Source organism: Pungitius pungitius, chromosome 14, assembly GCF_949316345.1.
Source record: "Pungitius pungitius chromosome 14, fPunPun2.1, whole genome shotgun sequence".
Lineage (NCBI taxonomy): Eukaryota > Metazoa > Chordata > Actinopteri > Perciformes > Gasterosteidae > Pungitius > Pungitius pungitius.
In genome coordinates this window covers 10,860,381-10,886,664 of record NC_084913.1, presented here as the reverse complement: position 1 = coordinate 10,886,664, position 26,284 = coordinate 10,860,381, and the positions used below count along the sequence as shown (strand labels likewise).

Genomic DNA, 26,284 nt, shown 5'->3' with positions numbered 1-26,284 from the left:
TACAGATTTGATTTACCTTTGAAAGTCATAATCACACACCTGTTGGGTTCCTGTTTGACTTTAGAGACACAGCCAGGTTTAATCTGACACTATTACTTTAGGTTCAATACTATTGCTGGGTAATAAGCCCTTTGTTAGCGTCAGGTGGGTTATGCACAATAAATTAAACAAGAAGTACCTTGCCCATACAGAATATTTATTAATTTTGTGATTTATTAATCTTTGGCAAGCATGTTAAAGAATAGAAAAATGGAAACAAGGTTGTTTTAACCCTCTATGCTTGCCCTATATCTCCATAAATAAATAGACAGAAATAAACAAAGCAGAGCAACATCACTAAACGGAGAAGAAGCGTTATCTCAAGTTATGTGTATGTAAGTGGCAACATTCTCTTGAGAAACAGGACCAAGTCAAAAGTGCACAATTTAAAAAAAACATACATGTTCAACGCGCTCCTCAACATACAGGTAGTGCACATCTCAATAGGAAGATATATCTTTTTAAATAATAATTTACCAAAAAAAGGGGGAAATGATCAGCAAATAGATCAGATAAATAAATGGGAGAGAGAGAGAGAGAGAGAGAGAGAGAGAGAGAGAGAGAGAACTCGCACCTTCGTCGGTGCATGTGACAGTCCTCCTCCTCCTCCTCCTCCTCCTCTGCCTCCTTCTCCTTGTGTCTCTCTCGCGGCCACATCTCTTCATTTTCCCGTCTGCTCCGGCTTTTGTTTTTTTGCGCACATCTCTTCATCTCCTGACCGTTGCTTCTCCGTTTTGTTTTAAATTCCTCCTTTTCGACATGTTTCTCACGTGATGCCCGCTAACTCGCAGAGAAACCCGTGGATGCCGAGTTAGGAGATTTAAAAAAAAAAAAAAGAAAGAAAGAAGGCAAATGCTCTGTCGGGGAATAATAGAAACAACTACGCACGTTTGCGTCCCTCGTTGAGCGCGTTGTGTTGGACGAAGCCACATCATGGATCTGTCATTCATGGCTGCGCAGGTGAGTTTATCTTTCCTCCAATTGGCCAAAAGAGGTTTTGGCTCGTCCGAACTTTTGATAACATTTGTCCATTTATTGAATGGGCGTGGCCGGTCAACAGGTTCATGTGGCAAAATCAGGAATGTAGGTGTTCAATACGCCAGAATGAAACTAGGATGTAATGACACCAATGTGCTTAAATGGCCAATTCCATATTGATAATGGCACTTCCTGGTATATTATTTTCTGCCACCTGTAGTGGTCTGTTATTAAATAGTTGATTTCATTTCATATTTCATTTAATTTATGTTACATTTTGATGTCGTCATGGAAATGCTGAATTTTAGTGGGATTTTGTGTCAGAATCCAATATGGGATCGTTTCTGACAAAAATAATCATTAAAACTATTTAAAACTATAAATATTTGGACCAGTTACATTAGTTTCAGTGGGACACTAACACATGGCATGATTTCATCCTGCCTGGAATATTAATACTAGATCAATACTAGATTGTTATGTCCATGCCTTTGGCTCCTTAGACATAGTTGCATTTGTTACTTGGCGTCTTTTATGGACATGTGGTTTATTTGCGTTAAAGCTTCGACTGCAGGCCTATAATTCCCTCCGCTGTCTGGCTCTTTATGGTTTGTCTGGTGCCATCTACTTTGCCATTATCCTGCTATTGAAGGGGTTCAGAGGGTACACTGTGCTGCCAGTAGCTGTTCCTAGGGCCGAGTATTCTCAAATGGTTTTAGATTACCGTCCAACAACACATTTTGAGCAGTAACAGAGGAGGCCATGAAACCTAAAGTTACAATGACAGATGATTAAAAGTCAATAACATGTCTTCCAGGATTTGTGAGGGTGTGTTCCTTGTTTGGGCTGCAGTGCACAGGAACCAGGTTTACTTACAGAAGCCCAGTTTTTTGTGGGCCGTCAGTTACCCATGTACTCACTACTGAGAGGGGGTTGAATACCAAAGTATTTGAAACCACCGAGCCGGAAAACAGAATGGTACGTTTCTTCTGCACAGATGAGGATTCACAGCAGCCGGCTAAACACACTCTGGTTAATGGAGGAAGACAAGGAGCCGATCTTTCTGATGTTTCCATTAAAGCAATTTTGCAGAAGAAAGACCGGTGTTGTCCATCACATCTAATGATAGACATCGCAAATACAGAAATAGAATGGATTTGTTCATTCGTGAGGACAAAACACAAAACAATATTCAACCCAGTGCCCTGAGTCGCTCCGTAATGGTGACGGTGAACGAAGGCAGGCAAATATTCCTGGAGTTTTGAACATTGACATCACAATTAACGATCTTTTAACACCAATTCATCAAAGAGTAGCTCAGCTAGACTGTTGTTTGTGTGAGGATTATTTTACAGGACACGCTCAATAGAACCATGTGTAGGCTTTTGTGTTTGCTGAGTGATTCGCATCTGACAGCAAATGACTCACTGGTTTGAAATGAAAAATGGCATAGTACATTATGCTGAAAGTGGTGGCCTCCTCGAGCATTGCAAAACGCAGATTAATAGGTGACAATGACAGTGAAGCTTTTAAATTTGAGGGGCCATGAGACCATTTGTCTTGTATATTTTCAAATGGACCAAATTGAGAAAAACGTCTGTTGTGTCGTGGACAGCCTCTTGAGCCGTCCACGACATTTAGTCAGTCTTAGAGTTGCTTAAATTGATCTGATCTGCCACAAAGGGTAGGAAAACCTGTACGGCTCAATCAATCCAGTACACAGTGAACACTGGCCATTTACGCAGTTTTGCATGTAGAAGCATGAACACAGCGATTTTTAAAAGTTATTATTGTGACATTTGTTGCCCATAGTGAAGAGAAAAACAAAGAAAGGAATTAACTCTTGAATAGAATGCCATACATATGTTTCCCGAGTAAAGTCTTACATCAGATGCTTTGTCTTCTTATGACAAGCAATCAGCACTTCTCATTACTCAATTACTTATTCAGTGAAGCTGTGGCTCTGGGTCGTTCTACGTGATAGCGTTGTCAATCTGTGTCGTCTAAGAAAAGGACAGATGAAAGGAAAGGAGATGATGTTGGAGGGAGCGGTTTACAGACCTTACCCACAGGACCAGGACAAAGAACGGACGGTACAGGCAAATACATGATAACACAATACATTGAGAGCTGGAAGTTCAATTAAATCAAAGTACGTTGTTTTAAAGTTAGTAGATCGTTTCGCTGGATTGTCCTCATGCAGACTCCTCCACATTTTTGCAGGTACCAAATGCAAGTTACAACCAGAACATATCGATTTCATTTGGACCAACGATTGGACCAAAACCATAACGGTCCAAATCTGTAAAATAAATGACATCCGATTGTAGAAAGACTGTCTGATAATGTGGAAAGAATACTTGTTTGTGCACCACTGCTTCCCAGATATGATGCCAGATATGAAAATGCAAGTTGAATAGTTCACAGAAGAGATTATTTTCCTATTAAAGACACTTCGCAAAATAGCAAATTGCCACAAGGCAAATATCAAGCACATCTGTGCACTCAATTGCATAAAATATTCAATTACATAATCATTTCATCTTGCTGTGCATTCGTCACAACTGAGGTCTCCCATTCAAAGAATAAATGTCCTGTTTGCTAAGAGGAGGCTTATTATAATGGCGGAGCATCCTTTTCATCTCTAGCAGTTCATTTTCCCTCTGGTGTTCGTTTTGTGATTCAGCAACTGGTTGTACTGACGGCGTATTGTTTTTAGTACCCTGCAGTGTTGTAAACAAGTTCACACAGCAACACTTACTTGGAACAAGTTAGAAAGAGCAGTTTGCACGGGAACAATCAATTCTTTGACTACGTGAAAACGGTCTTTGAATCGTCTGCTTTCTGTGAATAGCTGCGTGACGATTTGATGCATCTTTATTTTAGTGTTGTTCATTGATTAACTTTTAAATGTGATCACTTCATGTATAGTCAGACAGCTTTTCACAGAAGGGAATATTTGATCTACAGAGAGAACATAGTTTTCACTTAGAACAAAAGCACTACTTTGGCTGGAGGCTTGCTCTGAATGACTGATCATCCTCCCTCTTATCAAAACAATAACTCACTAAAACACGCTGCTAATGGTGGACAAAGTCGGGTGGAACAAACAGCCTCAAGTTCAAACTCTTCCTGATGAAATGAGACATCCAGACGTCCAAGATGCTGCAGGTCTCTATTTTAGGCTCTGATTAATGTTGAAGCAGGTGCCAAACCGCCTTGTCAACAAATTGATCATTTACTAAACCCATGCCCGAGCAGACGTCCAATCTTAACATAGCAACAGTAACTATAGGCACGGCAGGCACGGCAGGTTCTGAAGGATTAAGCCGACGTGACAAGAATAGAAGTGTAAAAAAGGTCAGACTTATTTTATGATTTATTTATTTGTGTCTCTCGGCTTTCGAGTAGTTGACAGATTCATTATCCAAGATGGCGTTACATTTATCAAATAAGCATTCAGGCTTCTTGCTATAAAGAGCTTTATCCTCTGCCTTTTAGCACAGTACCATGTATGTAGTCACCTAGTGCATATTTAAGATCTCTTCACAGGCTAATGGTTTCAAAATGAGTAAGCTACAAACATTAAAACCTCAGTCAGAGACGGCGTGTCCAGCCAGCTCACTGAGCTAACGTTAGCACAGAACAAGGGTAAGTAACCAATGGCATGTGCCAGTCCGATATGGATGTTTATGATTTCAACTCCGACATGGATTTTTGTCAGGAAAGCTGCCTGTTCTCATATAAAATTACAACTTCCTTATTATTGTAAAAAAAAAAAACGTTGCTTTAATTTCAATCATTTTGTTTTGATTATTTTTAGGGGTACATCTACTACCATTTTCATTGTGATGTGCAAGAACAGAAAGCCTGACACAAGTAAGGGCAAAGCTTCCCAATATGCAGTTACTAGGTAGAATGGTGGGCACTTAAAATAATACAGTGATGACAAATGTGACTCAGCCGCCACTAAGTCTTTTCCTAGTGTCCTTATGCCATTTTAGTTCACAAAATATTCCCACTGCAGACAAACATCTCCCAGCTGGTTTGCACCTGAAATGAGTGATTGCATATTGAAAGAAGTCCTGGGGATAATAAAAGGGAGACTTAATAGACCGTGACAGCCAAGTACGAAGTAATAACATCTACCCTGAAAGACCAACCCCCCCCTAACTGCATGATGGTTTCTATGTAACTGTGCCTCGGATAGTCACCAGGTATGAATTATGTATCCTCATATAAATCATCTATTTTTAACTCATCCTGAGATCATTTCAAAGAAGCTTTATTTCTGTTTTGATATAATATTATTAATGTTTAATGTTTATACATTAAGCTGAGCTATATTTTAGTGTTAAACTTTGAAAGATATTGGCTTCTAATCCTTTATTTCATATAAAAGACACAGTTTTCCATGAGATGTTTAATGCTGTAATTTCAATTATAAATCCCTGTTTTCCATTATTTTACAGCCAAATTTCTGCTGTAGTAGTTCCACAATTTGTGAAACCCCCGGCCCAAAGTTTAGGAAGCAACTGACTGTATCTTCACATCAGCTCATTATCCTGGATTATGCAACGCCGTTCCCATGAGAACTAGGGTGTTTCATAGCTCATTTCTGTCATGGCCATTAGAGGATTTGGCCACTAGTTTATTTTTTGCCGCTGAGGCATAACGCAAATTACACTGGTCCTCTGTGCTAAAGTATAATGTGTCGCTGCAGATGTTTAACACTATCTATCTACTAGCCTTGCTCAATGCTTCACAACTCTTATATGAAACCAATCCGACTGTGGCCTTCTCTTTTCAGGTGCATGCAACTTTAATGTCCAGATGATGAGTCAGGCTCTTACAGCCAGTTGTATTACATATGGAAATCATTTGGAATGCATGAGTGGTGGAGAAGTACACCAACTGAGATTTTTCTTAAGATGTTTAATCTTTTTTTGGTGTATTGTGAATCAATTCACAGCTTGAACTTGAAGACATTTCTTGCAGATGCTGTGATTTGTTTCGAGCTTTTGCGTAGGCATACCATAATGTTTTCACCATTGTTTCAGTCCTAACAAAGCACCAATCTAAGTAGTGCATGTGGATTTATGGTTTTCCCCTGAGCTTATTTTAAAACATCAGCCCCATGAGGTTTTTACCAAGTCAAAAGTAGTATTGAGCTTCTCCGTGTTGCAACCTGTGGTGCAGCACCACACGCTCGTGTGCAGTACATCCCATATCCATTTGGGCATTACACGACCTGCTGTGTGGGATTACCATTTACTCAATTGTGTGTAAAAGAAAACAACATTCAAACCCTTGCATCATTTTGAAGCAAATTATGTTGTCTATTGTTGTAATTAATTCAAAGACTGAACACATTGTAATTGATTTATTTCGCACCGATCTTGGCTTTATGTGATCCGAACAGCTTTCACACACAGGTACAAATCAGGTTACGTCACCGAGCACATAAGAACCTTCTTTGCAAAATAATTATCCACATCTGATTACACAGTTGCACACATGTGTTTCGTTACATCACCTGTAAATTGATGATTTGAAGCCTCACATCAATACTTGGACACACACTGTAAACACCAGATTAATTCAAGACCGAGAACGTTACAATATTTGAAAACACTAACTAGGCCAACACGGCACTCGCGTGACAAATTTATAACACCCCCCCCCCCTCCCCCCCCCCCGTCCTCCACTGGGGAAAATACATACGGCAACCATTCATAAATGCTGATGCAAACTTCAGCGCTGTAACGGCTGCACCAGTGCAAGCTGTAGGATGCTAATGCCATTTTACAGCAGTTGGGTTTTTATTCTGATGGACATTTACACACTGAAGAAAGATAAGATTGCATTAACAACAAACAATGGGAAAACACCTCAACATCCTAATTTCTGAGGTTGGCTTAAGAAGATTCAGGAAACTCCCTTAATTTAAGCAGATTTAAGCACCTTTTTGAAAAGTGTCCTTTTTTAATGAGATTTAGTCCCTAAAATTGCCATATAAGGCTCCCTGGTAAGGGACAATTGTCAGAAAGTTTCTTCCAGAAGAATGTTACCAAAGTCAAACAAATAGTTAATGTTGAAGCTTAAATTGTTGTGTCTAAAAAATTGCAATTGCCACTAAAGTGAATGTCTAGTAGTATGAATAGTATGAGAGGTGGTCATGTGACGGGTGTTGGAAGAGAGAGAATACCATAAGTAGGTTATGTTAGTGTACATATTTTGTGTAACAGTGATGACTTAGACAGTGACCTGGATAATTGACCTGAGGCAGGTGTCATGGTGAGAAAATGTGACAAATTACTCCTGAAAAAAGTAGGCAATAAGAAGAAGAAACTTTGTCTTACATATCTTACTTTGTTCATTTATGGATCAGATTATTCAGTATTGTAAATTTAAATTTCTTTTAAATGAGTTAGCTTTATTACTTCTCCTCATTCGACCACTCATGAAATGAAATGTGTGAATGCCACAAATTATTTTGCATAATAATCTTCTATATTCACTTGAAATAATTGGCCTGCCAAAAAAATGGCAAACTACAACTGAACCAGGAAGAGTTAACGTCACCACCACAGAAAACATGTCAACGGTAAGTCAATTAGGATGCTTTTTCCATGCTGGACACACTCATTAAAAAGTGTGCATTCACATGACGACGCAAGGACAGAGCGAGTGAGGGACTATGAAACAGTGAGAAACAGTGGGCTGCACGGGAGCTGGATTGGTCAAACAAACAAACCTTGTCTCTGTGTGACAAAGCTTTGTTCTTATCAAGTGATGCTTTTGAGACAATTCATCCCGAATTCAACTCATTTTCTTGCTTAAACGTTACATTTATGAGAGAGTTTCTGAGCCGCATGAAAAAAATGGAACATCACACAACATTATTAAAATCAATAGATTCATTTTGTGAGTCTATCACAAACCGTCATGAGACTGGGGTTGAAAAGACAGTTATTTTGCAAGTTAGGATGATGCTATCCTTCATCAACATTTTGTGAATACAAACTTTTAAGTACATAATTCATTGTCTTGTTTGCATTGGGAACAGAAACACCTTGTAACAACCCGCCTAGAATCTGTCTTGGAGTGGCATACAGCTTTAACACAGGATAGACTTAATCATGTTTCTCCATCAGATGCCTCGGGCTCGGGGTAAATAATTGTAAGGGTATTTCTTAAGTAGAAGAGAGAGAAAAATAAAACAATTCAGGGCTAAACCCCCTGAGGAATTGAATGTGTTGTGGTTCATTTATATTTGACAGGAAGAGAGAAGGTTCAGAGGGGTCTGCAGCAATAGCTTTGTAGAGCCGGATGACGCCCCCACTGTGAACAACAAGAGAGGCCGCTGTGTTTGATGGGCGGATCACAAATGGGTTGGCTTTTCATTAATAACTAACTTACAGTACATTTACTCTGGGGATTTATTACACACACACACACACACACACACACACACACACACACACAGGATTAAAGAGAAGTTATTTGAGAACCTTTGCTGAGTCTGCTTTATTAGAGTTACTACTTTGTTGGTCTAATCAAAGTCTGCTCTGTGTTTTTATCAAAATTTAATAATAAGCACCCATGAGACGTATGTATACACACAAAAATAGTCCGTATGTTGGCATTTTTACTTGCATGCATGGTGTAAGATGGAGTGAGAGAAAGTCCTTCCATGTTGTTCATCATTTCTGAATCACGCCTGTACCGTTCAGTCACATCCCCAAAGGAGTTATCTCACACTACAGAAAGACACAGTCTCTGTGGATAAGACAACAAGTGCTTGTCCCACGTTGTTGCTAATGTCTCACGTTGTCTCATGTTGTTGTTTGTAATGTCTCACGTTGTCTCGTGTTGTTTGAAATGTCTCACGTTGTCTCGTGTTGTTTGAAATGTCTCACGTTGTCTCATGTTGTTTGTAATGTCTCACGTTGTCCCACGTTGTTGGTAATGTCTCACGTTGTCTCATGTTGTTGGTAATGTCTCACGTTGTCTCATGTTGTTCTCTTTTGGGCCGTGAAGGATTTTAGAGTCAATTGTCTCATTGTCCTATTGTCTAAACGCTATGTAAAATTGCTTGTATGGCTACCATACTTTGGAAATAAATGTTCCTGATGACGTAAATGAGAGGTTTGTCTGTAATCCTCATGCTGCTGAAGACACACTTTAATCTTACTTTTAGCTTTGCAGCATTAATAAGAGCTAAATGTATTACATCCCTCAAACAGTGTTCATCTTTCAACACTAAACCAAAGGAATATTTGGTTATTTGAGAGAAGTTATTTGAGAACATTTCTTCATAATATTTGCGTTATGAGTAACTGATGGATATAATCACCCTTTGATTACACCAAACAAAATGAGAGCTTTTTCATCGGCCATAGACTGCTGTGTGTAGTAAGAGTCGGTGCAAAGCAGGACGAACCCTGCTGCCCCTCAGCCTGAGTGAAGTCTTACATGAGTGGAGATTCAATTAAGGGCCACCATCTCTGCGCCTGAGATGTATCTGTATCGCACAGTGAATGAGCAGGAATGGATGGAGCCGTGTCGCTGACGCAGCAGCAGACCGGCTTGTTTTGAATGAAGATTTGAACACACCTTTTCCGTGAATAAAGGCAGACAGGTTGTTTTTCACACGTTATTTCAAACTAGATGGTAAATCAGAAAATATTTTTGTTATTAGTTTGTCCACTTCAGAATACACATTTAGTCACGTTAATAAAAAGGATTTTTCATGAAAAAAGTCAGTTTTCTTACCAGCCATGAACCTACAAGAGAGAACATGTGACCCTTCTGAGAGTTTTAATTGAATGTATTACTCACGAGGTTTTGTGAAGTGGTGGGTCATATTGCAATCAGAAATCTCATTTGCTGTAACATAATGGGTTGTTTTTTTGTAAACTGTACTATATAACACATGCTGCTGCACATTATCTAGTGTATGCATATTTAAAATATCTACTGCCATAAATAATAAATGGCCTCCAGGCTTTGGTGAAAAACATTTTTCTATCGATTTTGAAGGAATCTAAAATGAAAGTGGAAATGGTTGATGAATCAAGTTAAAACCTGTCGAAATAAATCCGGGATGTATTTTAGTGCAGGGATTTGGCAGTGCGAGAACCCTTTTCATGATTTATCAACCTGTAAACTGAGTCAAACACCATAGTTTCTATTAAAATGAGGACTCCTAAAAAAATGTGTGGCACATCATATTTTTGATTCTCTTGCAATTTATGTGCATGTATTAAGTAACTTCATGTTAAAACGTATAGCCCCTCTGATTGTAGTTCCTGTTGTAATTGTCCTGATTCTTTCTCCAGTTGAACTCTTCTTTCATCTTGAAAGAGATAAGAAAGCATGAGCAGATTTGAGCAGTGCGATGTTCCTGATAATCATCCAAATAATAGAAACGTGGGGAAATCCGTTTTTGGCTGACAGGCTCTACTGTATCTGTGACCTGCGTTTCCTAATGCCTCGTTGAAAGTGTTGATGTATCAGCAAGGAATAAAGAGGAAATTGTGACATCTTTCAACTTCCCATTCCCATTTATCCCTCCCCCCGTCCGTCTGTGTTCTGTGTTACACGCTGCTGACAGTTCAGAAATTTCTGACTTTATTCCAGTGTGAACTGAGTCTTTAAAGCTCAGGGTGTCACAGAGCAAAGCATTACAGACCGCACACATGCACTTACACACGCCACGGGTGAGAAACTTTCTAGACACACACACACACACACACACACACATACATACACTTGTGCCTGTGTGATCGTCTGGAACTTTTTCCCAGTTCTTATCCGGCTTGAATATCGTATCACTCTTTGTTTGTGGTGGATTTTAGTGTTTCATGTGTGCTGACAAATATCAAGTCATCACGCGACTTCTAATTAGTGGGTGAGTCAGTGTGAGGCAGCTCCAGATGTGAACGTGCATAATCTCCTCCACAGGTTAATATTTCTCTATTTGTTGAACTGGTAGCAGTACCGTTAATGGTGAGAATGAATAGAAAAGCGGTTTGGTACACCATTGAGGCGAGGAGCATGAAGGGGAGCCATTGCATTATTCATAAGAATAATATAGAACTTTTCCGTTTGTTGGTCAATTTCCCCCGAGCTGACTGGATGACCAGGGTGTCAAGTAAGAGTCACTCGGGTTGTTCTTCTCCTGCTGAATTCTAAGATTTGTTGAAAAATGATACCGGGCTGATGTGACAGAGAAAATCAATAAAAGCACAGCTGTAAATCTGTCTAGTAGGAACCAGGCCTTAAATTACAGGTCTCTCCACTCCTGCGCGGCTGAACAAGCCGCCTTAAAACCTGTATAAATCTCCCACCAGATTGATGGCAACACGGGGTGCATGGAACGCACCAAATGTTTTCACTAAATCGTTGCTATTGTGCAAATGGAGTGTCTTCTTCTTTAACGGCCAATTTAACACACTAGGATTTCCCCGCTGTGTAAATTATTTCCCTGATCTAAATTGTATGGGCAGTAAGTTAAAAACCTTTCAAATTTGAGTTGTTTTATCTTTGCACGGTTCTGATAATCTGGAAAACAAAGCAAGGCCTTATAAATAATGTTTTAATGTAAGTCCATACATTGTAAAATATACATTAAGTAAGCAAAGACACAAAAGCCAGTTAGAGTGGAGCGTTTTTCTCATTTGTAAAAGGTTTTGTGTTCTTTTGTAACATTTTGTGAAGAACTTCAACAATCCTTACAATCATTCCAATGATGACGCAAAAATAATGATGATAAATAAGTATTCAAAGACTCTATGCAGCCTACTGCTTAGAGTAGGGTAAGGTTTATTTTAAGTGTTATTCTGCCACAAGGATCAGTTAAGATCATTTAAGACATCTAAGGAGACCCCAGAGAAGCATCAACCAGACTAGTGGTATGCATCCATTTTTCAGAAAGCAGTCATTTCTTAACTCCTGAGTTCACACATGAATTAAGCATGAGATATTTTGTTCAGTGATTCTCTTACAAAACCAATGTGATACAACATCACTTAACAGGGGGAGTTTTAAATAGATTTCCTTCAACCTGAAGCGTCTCTTTTACATTTTCATTTTCACCTCAATAATATTAGAAATCATTATCATCAGTTTACTAGAATTAGCTGGGTGTTATGTCACAGTTAATGTGTTTCAATGTGCATGAATACAGCAGGTTTAATGTGTGATAACAGGTGGGATGTGTGATGAGTCTACATGGGGACACACACCTGTTGTTGCAGGGTGATGACCGAGCGTTGAGGCAGTGAGAGACTCATCAGACCAACACTCACTTCAGTGTGTGTGTGTGTGTGTGTGTGTGTGTGTGTGTTTCCAAAGCTGCTTCATTGTGCTCTGCTTTTAAGCAGAATAATAAAAGGCTTGTGTGGAGAGGACGGGCCTTTCTTTTTACAGAGGACATTTTGATGTGTCACAGCAGGAGAAGCACATGTATAAATAATCACAGAATTCCGTTTATTTTCGGGGCCCTGGTGTTGTTCCTGCTGGCTCGCTGTCAGGGCTCACTGGGAACCGTGCATTACATCTGAGCCATTGTCACTGGTATCTGTCTCACCTGTTTTTCATGTAGCACAAAAGGCCTGCTGTGAGGCCTAATCAAGTTGGGTGTGATTCTCATGTGTGCTGCCTTTGCAACACTATTTTAATGAAAATTGTGGGGACAATGGAGGCCTTATGGCATTAAGGACAGCCGTGTCATCATAATACATGAATGAGAAAGTAGCGATTTGAGCTCAAATATGTATTTTTCTTTTTAAATGCATGCTCCAACTTGCACAAGCCAAAGGGAATTTCCAACTCTTCCAACATTGATTTCCCTGGAGAGATGAGTCTGGACAGTAGGGACGGTAGAACTGGTATTGCACACACCTTTGGGCAGTGGTTAGCTGTGTGGTTTAGTTGAAATCAGATTGAGACAAAGCCCACAGCAGCACCGGCAGAGAAGGTTGGGACAAATCAACAGCTGTGTGTTTCCAACGATTATGTGAAAGGCACAGCAGGCATCTGCCTTCTTCGTGTCTTTCCCGTTTCACAATTTGTTCTCTCGGGAACATCTTGACGTTTGTTCTCCACGAGGACTATATGGATGTTTTTATTGGAGTTCACACTACCTCCCTTATTGCAGAAAAACACGTTATTTGTTCTGATTTTGTCTCAACAGCCAACGCTTCGGTGCTTTTGTGGGTAGGTATACGTTTATTTGGGCTCCGCCTGTTTGTTCCAAAGCCATTATGCTGCCACTTACTGGTGGCAATATCCCACAGGAGGCTATTACGGTCCGTTTTATTTCACAATTACTGTGATCACCAGTGTAGGATGGCACAGCTCGAGGAACAGCTGCGACGAATAAATCAAAGCTATGAGAGCAGGGCAGGTGAAAGCAGCTTCACTGTATTGTCTTCCACCGTTTTCTTGTGTGGAGTATTACACAGCTGTGGGCACAACCCAAGATGGTGTGAAGTATGCGTTTCGGGAATGAAAGAAAGTTGTTTACCGTATGATACTCACAATTGAATGAGAGAGTGTTTATTTTGAATTCCATTCAAAATATCAATATCATACTTCATACTTTTTTCTCTGAATGGTTTCCCTTTGAATTGCTTTCTTCTGCTGGAAAAGTCTCTTTCGAAGATTCCTAAAATCAGTGTTTTTGTTAATTGCATCCTTCCTCTTTCACAATTAAGTGTGTAATTTGACACAAGATTACACACACTTCAAATATCTTACAGCTAATGTTTGGCAGTGATGTTTTGTGTTTATTTCACCGGGTAAAACTTCAGACAGATAGTGAATACAGGGATGTTCACACAGACAGAACGAGAAAATGACATGCTTTTTTAACATCGACGCATGTGAAAGTGTTAAGATGGAAACCCTAAATACAAGTATGACACTTAAAATTAGCATGCACCCTAAAGGTGCTCGCTCATTACGATTTTGCTACTTAATGCTATAACAAACATATATTATCATTCAGTATACATCTGATCACTTTATAATCAAAACTCTCTGAGCAAACAGCCCAAAAAAAAGAAAAGAATTTGCTTCACTGACGATTGATTAAGTCTTACTTTAGCAGTTTTGTGATCAAACATTGTATTAGTTGGAAAAAAATTCTGCTAATTGTTTCTCCAATCATCTTTGAGTTTATTTCAGCTCTTTGTATTCATATGAATTTCAAGCAGGAGTATTTTCCAGCCTGTCTTCCTCCAGCATTGAACGATCTACCTCAGCCTTCCATTTGAAAACATTGTCTATGTCTCCACCTGGCGGATTAATTGGAGTATTACGTTCATCTGAAAAGCAGCTCCTCAATACAGGCATTAGTTTGTTTAAGTAGACCAATAGAAAATATATTTTTTTGGATGTAAATTTTTCATTCATAATATCTTTATTAAACATACCCAGATAAATACACCTGCAGACAAAAGTATCCTTTTTAGTATGATACTCACAGCAGGGTCCTAGTCAGAAGTCTTTAGGGTTTAATATAGTCAGTTACTAATGAGGGTTGTATTGGTTAATGTGAATTTAGATTTCTGTAAAGCTAGGAATGTTTCTCGGAGTAGCTTCTTGTTGAGTTGTGATGCGTTTGGAGTTTTTCCGCTGAATAATACTCATGTTTTGTGGGCGGTTTGCATGGTTTATCCCACCTGTTATCACAAAACCTAAAAGAATGGGTGCCGTTGCAATTCTTTACTGATGAGGATCCAACGGGAATCAAAAAAATGTAAATATATTTTACATTACATGTCATTTAGCTGACGCTTTTATCCAAAGCAACTTACAATAAGTGCATTTCAACCACAGAGAGATATTTGCTGAATTTTCTCATTGATGCTGATTTCAAATAGCCTACCATCTATATATGATATGGGTATGACTATTTGATTTGAATCTACACATAACAATGACGTGTTTAAATTGATAAAAGGCACATATGAGATGTTGTAGAATGAGGATTCGGAGCCAAATCCAGGTCAAAAATTTTGTTCATTCGAGAAAGAAATGGGAACCTGATACTTTAAGTTCTGTTGTTGAACATTGAAAAATGCAACACTGTATTTGGCTCCATTAATCGGCAGTTATTGGAGGGAGGGGGAGTGGGGGGGGGGGGCGACTCGGTCTGCTGGAATGAGCAAGCAAGACTCGGAGGTATTTTTCAAAGATTGTTTTCGAGTGTGAGCGTGGTACAGGTCCCTTGTGCATTTCTCATTGTCAATCATGCAGATAAATACTCTCATACATCACACACACACACACAAACAGGAAAGCATTCACTTGCTTGAATGGCTAAGCCACGGAGTCACAAAAGGTGCACATTGTCCCAAGTAATAAATCATTTTCGCTTTCCACATCTGAAATATTTAATGCATGTTAATCAATCACTGTTTCTTAAAAACACATACTCAATGCAAAGACACACACAAAAACACGCACACAGAAAGGTGCGACCCTGCATGTCTGTGGTGGAAACCCTGTAACCATTAACTAATGAAGCCGACTCTATGAAACAACCTGGTGTGCTATAACTCTCAGGAAAGAAACACATTTTACTGCTGGCTCAGGACCGTAAAGTGACTTTTTATCTTTATGTTTGTTCTTTTTCTAGAACTCCAAAGCAGTGAAAACAATGCAAAGTCATACCATTATTTCCATAGAAGCCACTTTGTGCTAATACGCCCACAATGGGGATTAGCAGGTTTAATGTTTACCATATTCCACATTGAGATTCATATTTTTTTGGTAGCTGGCCATGACTCAGTAATAACTGGATCTGACGATTTTTCAAAGCTCTCTGTGTAAGCCCACTGCAAGGAGCAACACAGTGAATAAGAAATACAACCTTGATTGTGTCGGCCTAAAAAGAGTCAAATTGTAATATAGTTTTGAACAACTGGAATCAGCAAATTAAGAGCAAAACTCAATTCAAACCTCTCTTTGACTTCATCTCCTCCTCTCCTAGATCCCGGTCATGACGGGAGCCTTCATGGACTCCTCGCCCATTGACGACTACAGCGGCGAGCACTCGCTCTTCAACTCCTCGGCCAGTGTCCACGCCGCTGCCTGTGCCGGCTCGGTACACGGCCAGCAGGATGAGTCGCAGTCCATGTCCAGCGACGCCATCTGGCTATGGATCGCCATCATCGCCACCATCGGAAACATTGTGGTGGTCGGGATTGTCTACGCCTGCACTTTCTGATGAATATATGCTTATGAAGACAAACACGCACACACACACACACGCAGACACACACACATCCTGAGTTCTGTAGAACTCTGGGCTGCGTAGACAGACTCTCTGACTCTCTCTCTCTCTCTCCCCCTCTGTCTCTCGCTCTCTTGCACTTCTGGATCAGTTTGAGCCGCTAATGGTTCGGAAGCAGTGATGGCAGACAACGAAACATTGGCTGCTGTACTTCTTTATCAGAGGGATCATTTTTGGATAATTCAACTGGCAGTTTGAACAGTAGTGTTTGTGTTCCCCGGCTCTTTAGTTAAAAACAGAAACGTCCGACGTGCACTCTCTACCAGGAATAAAAAAAACATGTTTTTTTTCTTTGCAGCTAAGTTTGTTTCCATGTTTCCCCTCTGACAAGACGCTCATTATCATGCAAAGATGAGGATGGAGATTAAATGGGGCTTGATATTCAGGTTGATTCAGGGCATCTTAAACATCCACCAGATAGCTGCAATTTAGAGCAGTGCTGTTTAATTATGCGGCTAAACAGAAATGGTTTTAAAACATTTATAAAGTGGAGGTATTCTTTTCATGCCCGGCAGCCCTGAGGCCCTGAACGTTAGAGCTCATTTAGGGACGAATTTGTGAATGAAACACGGCGATCATCATTGTATATAGCATCTAAACTGAAACTAAACTAAAAAGAACCTGGTATAAAATTTCATGAAAATTATTTCAGCTATGTTAATTCATTGATATGCAATGGATGACGTTTTGATTAGGTAAGTGGTGTAAAACTAAGTTAACTTCTTTGAAATGGATGTTCTTACTGTCAAATACGTATAGTAATATTCACCATGACTTTTAAGAAATTCTAATTGTAATGTTATTGTCTGTTGAGTTGTTTAGAAATGATCTACAGATTTTAACAAAGTACAATCCAAAACACAAATTACATCTTTACTGACTGCACCTAATTGTTTTTTTTCTGAAAGTACAGCTTGTTAAAGTATTTCTTATCACTCAGAATTAATACTGTCAACAGGGCAGAGCATATTGGAAATGTGGTAAATGTATCAAAATTAAACACTTATCGCATTCGTAGTGAACTTTGTGATAAATATATGCCAATGTCAAGAGGGAGAGGATGCCTCATTTTGAAATGATATAAAGTAATTTATCGATCTCTACATTTTTTTAGTAAATTAGGTTTGACGCGCTAGGGATTCTGGAGGCACCTGTCTCCATGGCAACTAATCATTGATCTAATTGGATGCAACAACATTACTCTGAGACTCAAAAATCTATCAACGGTCACAAATGCAATTTGTGCTCTTTATTTTCTGATCATTTCAAGAATTGTTTGCTTAAAAATCACAGCGAACGCTGCACTGAATTCACACAAATGTGACATCTGGAAAGCATTTCTACTTTGTTAATTCCTTGTGCTTTACTAACACTGTTTTTATTGTTGTTTAAGGAGAACTAATGACAATGTTCATGTTTTCTGAATGTGAAGTCAATGAATAGTTTTATTTTTGATTGACATACTGACTGATCTATATATTTAGACGAAGAGAGAGAAATAGAAAGTGGGTAGTCCTTTTTCAGCAAACCTTTCCTTCTGTGATTTATGAGTTAAGCTATCCTAATGCTTTAGGTTAAAATATATGAACCTGTCTTGTAAACACAATACTATACATGTTCAAATGTCCATACACTGCAGATTGTGATACTAGCAAACTGTATCAAATGTACCAATGTAGTCTTAATTTAACATTGGCAAAGTTCAAAGGACTTTTCAAGACAGTTATTTTTAATAAATGGTTGATGTAGAAACGCTGTATTTATCTTTTGTAAACGATATGCAAAATGCTCCCTTTGTAAAGATGTGTTAAACTAAAATGGATTATTACATTTCTGTAATAATCCATTTTAGTTTTGTTGTCAGACACAGGAACAGCTCATCTGGAACTTTAGTGAATATTTCACAGGAAGCTGTGTTGGCTCAATGCAACCATTTTCTTTTCTCTGCCTCCATAACCTGCCATTGATCCTGGTGAAGCCAAACCAGACAAGGACAGCACCAGTTGCTGTTAAGCCATCAGGTGAGGATGATACTAAACTTGGATGGCATTTTGACACAGGAACAAGTGGTTTAGATGTAATCCTGATGTAATCCTCTGTGAGTCCCTGCTCCCCTCCATCTCTCTCTGTCTTCATGTTTTTATTGCTGAACCAACAGACAATTATACATGCAACGTTTAAACGTTGCAACATGGTCTTGACTACGTCAAGAAAGGCAGATTATTTTTGAAGAAAAACAATACTTTTCGGCTTTTCGGCTTACTATAGTACTAGTAGTACTATGTAGTTTGATGTTCTCATGTGTAAACATCAGCATGTTAACATACTTACCAAAGTATAGAGGAGGTTGATGGGCATTTCCTTATGACAGGAATATCATATCTTAACTTGATGGTGGCACTAGATAAAAAGTTAATGCATTACGGAAGTGAAAATGTTTGTGTTTAATCTTGGAAACCCGTAGCTGGTTAAAGGTTTCACACGATACATTTGGACCTTTTGATGGCAACAGAGATCAAGGGATCATCAAAGTCATTAGGCTTCTCTTGAAAACATGCAAAAGCGGTCTTTCGTTGCACAAAAAATGTCAAGTCAGAGGATCATTAGAATTCCTGAGGGTTAAAATGGGCGTCCCACAGGCAGGAACTCCAAGAAGCAAAGGATTCACTAAAAATGCCTCAGAAAGAGTGGATTGGATGACCATTGACCTTGCCAGGTCTAATCTATGCTAATGCATAGTGATCATTAGAATTCTAGGTGATGTTTGGGAGAAATCCACAGTGGCTAAGATGTCATTTATATGGTTTATGCGAAAGGAAGTTGGTTTTTTCCTGTTAATAATAGATAATGTCATTCATTTAAAGCCAGGATGAGATTAATTGGTCTGAAGTGTCAGGAGAGGAGAGCAGAAGGTGTGATACGGGAGAATGTGAGGAGAGGTTGTCTTCTCCCCCTCGGTTGCCCTCGGGTCTCACGGGATGTAACACTTCAGCCCAACTCCTGTCCAGTCAGAGTGACAGCTTTGTGATGAGGTGCTAGGTATGCTAAAATATGCCAAGCCGATTGTACACATCCTGTCAAACTGTCCCTTCAGAGACATATGAGAACGTACTTCACGGGGTCTATACTTATCCAGCGCACCAATAAAGGCTATACAATATCTACATCGATACAGTGTGTCTCCTAAATATTCAAAGTGCAAAGTGGTATATGTGACAAAGCACTGCATCATCCAGAGGAGAGAAGGTGTCTATAAAATCGCACAAGTGTCCTTCCTGGAAGGGTGTGTGTAACACTGGAGCTCTTCCGTATCATCTTTTCATTTGGGGCTTAAATCCACACTTCTATAGTGAAGACAGAATCCTGCAGGAATGAAAAACATAAAATAACTCAATTGGTTAATGTTGTTCTCCTTAGTTATTATTATGTCTCATTATATAAATAAATATATAAAAATATGAATAATAGTTGATAAATACTGCAATACTGCTAATACACATTTTAAAAGGGTATATCTAACAACATTACAGTGTGTTATTAAGCATTTCTAAATGTCTATAGGGATGTCACTACTCAGTGGTTACATCCAAGCAATTCTCTTTAAAGAACATGTGACTGCAGACATCTAAAATCATGAAGGGTTTTTTTTGTTGCTGAATTTCAAGATAACTTCCCTTCTCCACACACCTTGGAAGAAGGTGACTTTGCTTCATATGATCCTTCTCTGAACCTTTTATTGCTGCACACTGCACGAATCGGACTGTCTATTCAGGCTCTAACATGATTCCAGATGTTTCATCCCACCATATTGATTTGACATATGAGTATTTTTTAGTAATGATGTCAGCAGTCAGTGAACAAAACAAGAGTTTGCTGTGCAGCAGGGACTTGAGGTCAAAAGTGTAATGGCTGTCCCCTGGTGAATGAGTTCATCGGAGAAGACCACAATATTGGATAATAGAGATACATTAGTTTGCTTCAGGCCAATTCATTTGGTTTTCTGACACATGGGATTGGGTTATTAGAATCAGTAATGGTCCTTTGTTCACAATGTTTCCGGCTTGAGGTCCTTTTTGAGGAATAAAAGGGAGTGCTGGCTTCTATGATTTATACAGCTGGGCCCCACTCCACATATGTGTTGAACTCTGCTCCAAACACAATATATAACAGCATAACATGAATCATCTGTTTGCATCATGTGTTATCGACTCTGACCTTGGAGTTGTCTTCTCTGGTCCATTGGCGACGTGAGTAACTGACAGCTGTCCTCCCACGAACACAGACTTCACAGAGATCTCACCAACTGACTGTGTATACCTCTTTGTAACATACCCGAGGGAAGATAGGGTGGTGAGGAAATGATTTCAGGTGGGCTGCTACCATGGTAACAGCAGGCTGTAATGTTTTTGCTCAGCACCCTTTGCTAAGGGCAACTATTTATTTACTATTATTTATGTATGGTTTGTTTTATGTCCTGGGTTTTCTTTTCTCCACTTTTCTTTCTGAAGCACAAATACGCTCTCTAATCACGCCGCTCATCACAAATCCTACAGAGCTAATAACCTCAGATGAGGAGCTCAGAGAGCAGCACCATCAGCTCTGACTAAGCACAACAATTAAACAAGATGATAAACTCGATTATATAAATAAACTAAATAAACTAGATTAAAATGTATTAATTTCCCTAATTATTGAAAGCTTACCCACTGATTAAATGACATTTTTATGACCAAGATGCAGCAGAACATCTTCTACATTAAGCCCTCTGTTCTACCTGATGGTAAATAACGTGCCATGTGCAACAGGGAGCAGAGAGTCCTTAATGCAATCCACCCACTGACGCTGCTGCAGCCTCCGGGAAAATGCTTCATTTCTGTTACTCCATGATGGGAGCTCAGCATCACCCAAACCCAAAAGCCAGGAGCAATATTCTTTTGATGTATTATAGCTGGGTATCTCTCTCTCTCTCTCTCTCTCTCTTTGTCCCTCTCTCCGTTTAGGTGAGAAGAGAGTCATAGGAGTACTGCCCAACAGTGCCCTGTGCTCAATCTTCAACATATTGAGCTAAATACATTTATATATAACAATGATTTTTATCAAGGAAGTTAATACAGAGCAGAGCCATGGAGGGAGGTTGAAAATACAGAACACTGATGTTGCCTGGCAGCAGTCACCGCAGCAACTGCTCAATGTCTGAAAGAAGCTGACGACCGCCACGGGCTCTTTCACTACACTGAATGTGATTGGATATCAGCATGCAGAACATGCAGCCTGTCACCATGGAGACTGACATGTATCACTCCGGTTGCCTGGCACGCCCATTGGCAGACACACTCGGTTGCTGGCCAACATTAAAGTGGAAACCACTCGAGGGCTCCTCTGCGATACCTTGAACCGAGAGCAAGAAAAGCAGAGAGACAGACAGATGCTCTGGCTGGCAGTGAATGACGGGATGATTGAGATGAGCAGAAATCAAGAAGGACAAGAATAATAGTGGAAAGATCTGTCTATTTCTCTTTGTTGTGATGAATGTGACAGGTGTTTCCTCAGAGCAGGGATCGGGTATCTCTTGCTCACTCTGAAAAACTGCTTAGTGTTATTGGTAAATATTTGAACCACCATAACCAAAAATAAAAACATAAATAAATGTTTCCTGGAGAGGGTCCCATGGCAGCTTTAAAATGATTACAGCCTTTATTATCAGCAGTGTAAACAACAAAATTGTACTTGAATAGAATTCTGAGAGGGTATTTTCGTCTCTGAAATTTTATTTTAAAGAATAATAATAATATTAAAATGAAATGATTTTTGGTCAGGCATCATCAAATCGTATTCATATATTGAATTACCTTGGCACAGAACACTTACACTTACATACAATACATATGCAATATATATCCAGCAGAGGGCTCTATATTAATTCAATTCAATACGTTCAATTCAGAGGCATTATTTCCTTTAGTATCAGAATCTTGGGGTGCAAACATAGTTCTAAAAATACTGGTGGTATCATTAAACTGCAGTAAAAGATGTAATTGAATATAGTATATTTTGGTTACACATATATGTACAGAATATATAGGGGGCTCCGACTTCCGCTTCTCTTTTTTATATAGAAGGATATTTATATACAAAAATATCTACTGGTTATACATACAAATCAACATTTAGATGATTCAAGACCTTAAACTTAACTTAATTGATTATATGAATATTAAAAGTAAAACAAAAGATGTCCCTGCATTGTTCTTTGAATATATCAGTAAAAGGTTCTCATTTTTTAGATAGAAAAGATGTTTTATTGATATAGAGGACACTAGTAACAATCTTCTTGTTAAGCTTCACCGTGCAATCAAAAGTGATTCAATAAAACACACTGTGACCTCTCTGGTCCCTCTGAGACATTCGTAGTCCGTCAGTTGATATTAAAGTAAAAAGACACAATATTCGACTGTCTGAGGCAAGGCAAGCTTCTCTCCCTTCCTGTTTGTCACTCATTTTGTTTAATTTAGCAGACTCTCCTTCAATAATGGAAAATCCCAAGTTGCCTCAAAATAAGCAGTTTCTATTGTGTCATAGTTTAAAAAATGGACATGATTACGCTTTTAAACGAAATTTGGGATGGAGTGAAACATTGTTCAAAACACGTAGACTAGTAAACTTGCAGGAATTATTTGAATGAGTTTGGGAGAATTCTGTTATTTCTCAACATCATTTTAGATGTCAACAAATTGGATTCTCACTCTGCTGCAGATCAATTGAATCACTTTGAGTCATAACCACAATGAGCCACTCCAGCAGCCTCTGCATGATGAAATATTAATTCTCAATCAAGTGGCCTCTCAGAAAATGTTTTCCTCTCCGGCGGGTCTTCTCTAAACTACTAACCCCCCCCCCCCCCCCCCATGAACAGTTTATGGCTCAGATAAAGTGTTTGGGGTTTTCCTGACATTTTTCACAAATTCAGAAAACAGATGTTTAGATCATGGCTGCCCACCGTTTTTTTTTTGTAGAATTTCTTGTGATGGCTGGTTAGTTTATACGACAAAGAGGACGTGAAATTAAACTCTATTTCAACCGTGTTTGATTTTTAATTTGATCATTCTGTGTTGCCGTCATCTGGGGGCCAGAGACTCTGATATGAGATATCGGGCTTTTGAATTAAACATATGAGAGAAAACACAGATCATTTTCCACAACCTCGAAGCCTTTTTATATCTAAAGTCTCTGTCTCCATATACTGCAATTTTGGGTGGTGTATTTATTTTCCGTCAGGGACTCGCAGGGAGCGGTCGGACTGCATTAGAAGCTGTGGTTGAATTGACTTTTTGGAGAAACACAACGTGGTTCTACGGCTGCCTGCATTAGTGGCATCGCACAGTGCTCTTCAAAGCTGCATTAGTGGTTTCAGACAACAGCCAAGGCGTGACTGTGTGTGTGTGTGTGTGTGTGTGTGTGTGTGTGGATGTGGGTGGGGGGTCAGGAGGGTGGGGGACCAGACCCACACATGTGGAACTGTTTGCCTGCCGTCTTGAGTTGTGAAACAGGGGGCGAGGTCAGCACCAAGTAAAAGTAGAGCAAGATATATAGAGAAAAATGTGAAGCAGACAGGCAGAAGGAGACAGGAAATGAGCCGGGTGTTTTCGAAGTGGAGCATGAGCCTCGCCGCCCCCTCGTCCAGACATTTGTGATGAGCGTCATTACGCACCACCGAGAAATAACAGCAACGGAGAGTTGTGGTCTGTTGCTATGACTACTCAAGCTCCTCTCCGTTTGCTCAGAGGATGAAATAATGCCAGGAAATAGGTTGCAATCAGTGATAAAAGGCAGATAAATTTAATTATTGTCATGACTGCCATGTATGTAAAAATAACTTTGTAATAGACAATACAGGCAAGCATTTGACTTTAAGTGTTGTCCTCCAACAGCCTTTAATATACTGCAGCAGGAAATGTGAAATGTCCATGAATGTTTTTATTGGCAGTGTTTTCCTGGTGTCACTGAGAAGTTGAGTTGGTCAAACAACGGAGAGCATGGGCCAGAAGACAAGTGTTATTACAGGGAGACAGGAATGCAGATTATCCCTTAAAAATGAAACAAAACTGCTGCTGCTGAGAGCCTTTTTTGGAAGAGAGATTGTGTGTATGTAACTTGACCATCTGTGCAATTCATTTGTTGGTTTGGGCAATTACTAGAAGTTGTAATTGTTTCTTAGAGCCAAAATAATGATTTGGATTTTTTCTCTTTTGGGAATAGCTGGCACCTTTTTCAATCTCCTTTGCTTTTGCTTCCCTTATTTGCCTCATTAAGCTTCTATTTATTCAGCTTTTAAAAAAAATGCTCAATGTAGTTTCCACTCCACTAATGATACTTCAGTCATGGCAAATAATTTACCTCGACATATATGACAACTTGACATCAATTGAAGAGTTATAATTATATATTGATTTTGTGTGTTCATGAATTAATGTGTATATATTATATTACTATACTCAGAAAGTTGGAAACAACAAAGACTAACAGCCTTATAACATAGTGTATCTGTAACATATAAGTAAACAATATTTAGCCTAAAAGTTTAGAAGATAGGAACGCTTACATGGAAAGTAGTTTCTCCCCAATAATTAAAAATGTTGGCCATGAGATAAGACTGTAGTTTTTAAGTAACTTGAAGGGGTCCAGTCAAAAAGACACTGAAGCAACAGCTCTAAAGGAGCCAACAAGGCGACTACGACCACATGATGGAAAATGATTATGATCAGAAGCGTGGACAGTGGTGGACTGTGTACTGTGAAAGTTCAAGAAAGCTCTGTGTCACAACTTCTATTCTTTAGTAAAATAACTTTATTATAATTCAACTTTGTTCTTTGTTCCAGCCTAAAGGTTTTTTGAACAAGTTTAAATTTTTGCATTTTAACCCTGACCATTCAAAGACCACTGGTTGAAGAAAATCATTATTTAGAAATACACTGAGTGGTAAATCACTCATGCAAGTGAATAAAAACAAGACCATTAATAAAGACATGTAATAACAAAAATGTGAGGGTGGATTGGAAAGAGAGGAAACAGTGTCTCAGTTGCAATACCAGGAAGTAAGCAACGTGACCTGACCTGTCACGGAAACAAATGGTGAGTGAGATAACGGCCCGAGCACCATTCAGGTACTAACTGCTTCAGCCTGGCTTGCTCCGGCAGGAGGTCACTTCAGGGTTAACAATAGATTATCAGTCTCATCCTAAAAACATAATATGTAATAACAAGTACACTTTTAAGGAATACGTTGCAGAAAATCATGGTGTTGCTCGTCAATGTCTCTGCAACAGGAAGTAGCAAAAATGAATGATTTTCATTTTTTCCAAGGAAATATGACAGTCATGCTCATGCATTTACTGATCACTAGTCTTATGAACGTGTCTATTCTGAATGGATTTTACTTTGAAAAACTCTTCCTATTTTTGCTTAAAATACTCAAACTGTCATCGTTTTGCTGTCTATTAGATCAATTAAGATAACAGTCCTCGGGAAAGAGCTAAAAATCACAGGCTTAATGATTCAGGTTGCAATCCATCGTCCTGCATTGCCAGTGATGCACACGAACACAACGTAGAAAATCAGATTAATTTTCTATCATAACTTAGTTTGGTAGATACTACAGAGATTGGAGGGTGAGTTAGGGGAAATGTTGTCTTTTACAGCAGGGAGAGATCATGGACCACATGAAGACAATGATCGGCTTCAACAGAAACTTCAACCTTTCTGCCCATAAAAATTGAACTTTTCCAACAAATAGAGAAGACGAGGCAAAGGAGAAGCAGCAATGGTTTCCAACATTAGCAATTATGCTGGAGGTAGGCAATATTCTCAGATGTCTTGTTGAAGTACAATTTGTAAAGAGGCTTAAAATGGCTACGATGATGATAGAGTAAACTTTACACACAATGTGAAAGCTTCAGTGTA

At 39.1% G+C, this 26,284-nt stretch overlaps 1 protein-coding gene across 1 annotated transcript; it reads left to right on the top strand.

Moving 5' to 3' along the window:
• The first annotated feature begins 608 nt into the window (after positions 1–608).
• On the top strand, positions 609–19,472 carry LOC119228033 (uncharacterized protein C14orf132). Its single transcript, XM_037487305.2, has 2 exons — positions 609–999; positions 16,025–19,472. Exons 1-2 carry the CDS (start codon positions 973–975, stop codon positions 16,259–16,261), a joined length of 264 nt encoding a protein of 87 aa, XP_037343202.1. The 5' UTR covers positions 609–972; the 3' UTR covers positions 16,262–19,472.
• The last annotated feature ends 6,812 nt before the right edge of the window (positions 19,473–26,284 follow it).